Raw genomic sequence first — 2,565 nt, 5'->3', positions numbered from 1 at the left:
CTCTACCTCAGCATTTTAGCTGAACATCGGTAGTTTGCTCAGCCCAACCGGTAACTGGCTGAAATGACTGGTAAGCAGGTAACTGGCTATAGGACCCGCAGTGCCCCGGGATCGGGCCATGGCACTGGCGCAGCAGGCAGCACTGGTGGGATTGTTTCGTCGCCCGGCCGTGGTGATAAACTTTTTCCCTGTGGTACCTGTGGTGTAAACATTGGTGATGAGGACTCTCGAGTGTGAGCATTGCCTGACCTGGACTCATGGTGCTCAAAAGTGTTCAGGCCTTCCACTCAAAGCCTTCAAGAATGTTGTAGAATTTTCCGCCCAAGGCGTATGTTATGTCTGTACCTCCTGTCGACTAGGACATAGTCAAAAACAACCTAGTAGCAATGACCAAGCTCAACTCTTTGAAACAGATAAAGGCTTAAGTAGTGCAGTTGCCAAGCTGCCTGATGAGATCAGAGTACTTAGATCAGGTTCAGGGCCAGTCACTCCACTCCTGGTTCTGTTTCAATGCCTAGCCCCACAGAAATTAGGAATATCTTGCATGAGGAGGCAGTGGAAATCAGAGAAAGAGAGAAAAGGGCGGACTCTGTGATCATCCGTGGTTTGGGCTCAGATGTTGAATCCCTCTCTCAGAAGTTTGGGGATGTGGTGTCTTTTCTTTTTAGTGTTGGGAAATCTATCGTTTTGGAGGAAATTGTGCCCATTAAGTCTGACCTATGTCATGCTAAGATCAAGGATACTGCTGCTAGATGTGATTTGCCAGACTTAAAAACTTTAATTTTGATAAAGTGTACATCACTAGAGACATGACATTCAAACAACGGGCAGTTCGTAAAGAACGTCTGTCCTCTCGCAGGCAGGACTCTAACAGCAGTGCTCAGCCCCCAAATATGCTGCCCAAGGATGTCAGTAGTGACGGTGGTGGAGCAGGTAACAGTGTGATAGCACAGGCAGGTAACAGTGTGATAGCACAGGCAGGTAACAGTGTGATGGCACAGGCAGTTAACAGTGTGATGGCACAGGCAGTTAACAGTGTGATGGCACAGGCAGGTAACAGTGTGATGGCACAGGCAGGTAACAGTGTGATGGCACAGGCAGGTAACAGTGTGATAACACAGGCAGGTAACAGTGTGATAATAACACAGGCAGGTAACAGTGTGATGGCACAGGCAGGTAACAGTGTGATAGCACAGGCAGGTAACAGTGTGATAGCACAGGCAGGTAACAGTGTGATGGCACAGGCAGGTAACAGTGTGATAGCACAGGCAGGTAACAGTGTGATAGCACAGGCAGGTAACAGTGTGATAACACAGGCAGGTAACAGTGTGATGGCACAGGCAGGTAACAGTGTGATAACACAGGCAGGTAACAGTGTGATGGCACAGGCAGGTAACAGTGTGATAACACAGGCAGGTAACAGTGTGATGGCACAGGCAGGTAACAGTGTGATAGCACAGACAGGTAACAGTGTGATAGCACAGGCAGGTGACAGTGTGATAACACAGGCAGGTAACAGTGTGATAGCACAGACAGGTAACAGTGTGATAACACAGGCAGGTAACAGTGTGATGGCACAAGCAGGTAACAGTGTGACAGCACAGACAGGTAACAGTGTGATAACACAGGCAGGTAACAGTGTGATGGCACAGGCAGGTGACAGTGTGATAACACAGGCAGGTAACAGTGTGATGGCACAGGCAGGTAACAGTGTGATGGCACAGGCAGGTAACAGTGTGATGGCACAGGCAGGTAACAGTGTGATGGCACAGGCAGGTAACAGTGTGATAGCACAGGCAGGTAACAGTGTGATAACACAGGCAGGTAACAGTGTGATAACACAGGCAGGTAATAGAGCCAGAGCCCAGTATCTGGATTCGCAGTGTGTCCAGACACGGGCCGTCCGGATATGGGAGGGATTACTGTGCATGGATGTGACGGGACTTTGGTGAGTGAGCCACTCTCAGGAGCTGCCAGGAGCAGGCCGTCTGGCCTCCTGTACTCTCCTCATATCTTGTTGTATCCTTGTGATGGAACAAAGCACTGCACTAACACCTCATCTCTTGTGTTCCAGGAAGTGTGTTGACCTGGCACAGTGCCAAGGGACGGCACAGCACCCTGTGTGTTCCAACGGCCACCACTGGTGCTGGTGCTGAGGTGAGGCCCTGAAGAGAGGACCACAACACCAAGGGACAGCACAGCACCCTGTGTGTCCCAACGGCCACCACTGGTGCTGGTGCTGAGGTGAGTGTCTGAGGAGAGAACCACAGCACTAAGGGACAGCACAGGACTCTTGCCAGCTGCTGCAGCTTCCCTGAGGTTCCTGCAAGACCCTCACCCCAGGAGTGGTGGGCAGGGGAGGCTGCAAGACCAGGCAGCAGCTTAAGTAGCCGGGACCAGGAGGAACACTTCCACTGCTGTGAGGACCAGAAGAACCACCACCAACACCACCAACACCACCACAACAACAACAATAATACCACCACCAACAACAACAATACCACCACCAACAACAACAACAATAATACCACCAACAACACCACCAACACCACCACCACCACCACC

At 50.9% G+C, this 2,565-nt stretch overlaps 1 protein-coding gene across 1 annotated transcript in view; it reads left to right on the top strand.

Annotated features, from left to right (window-relative positions):
- Positions 1-893: 893 nt before the first annotated feature.
- The window catches only part of LOC126988324 (merozoite surface antigen 2-like), a 32,322-nt gene continuing 30,650 nt past the window's right edge, over positions 894-2,565 (top strand). Inside the window, exons 1-3 of the mRNA XM_050846381.1 lie at positions 894-1,053; positions 1,441-1,680; positions 2,075-2,157. Coding sequence (XP_050702338.1) covers positions 894-1,053; positions 1,441-1,680; positions 2,075-2,157 — 483 coding nt within the window. The remainder of the gene's footprint in view (positions 1,054-1,440; positions 1,681-2,074; positions 2,158-2,565) is intronic.

Source organism: Eriocheir sinensis, chromosome 69, assembly GCF_024679095.1.
Source record: "Eriocheir sinensis breed Jianghai 21 chromosome 69, ASM2467909v1, whole genome shotgun sequence".
In the NCBI taxonomy this organism is placed as follows: Eukaryota; Metazoa; Arthropoda; class Malacostraca; order Decapoda; family Varunidae; genus Eriocheir; species Eriocheir sinensis.
Note: the sequence above shows the minus strand (reverse complement) of the source record. Positions and strands in the feature narration are given on the sequence as shown.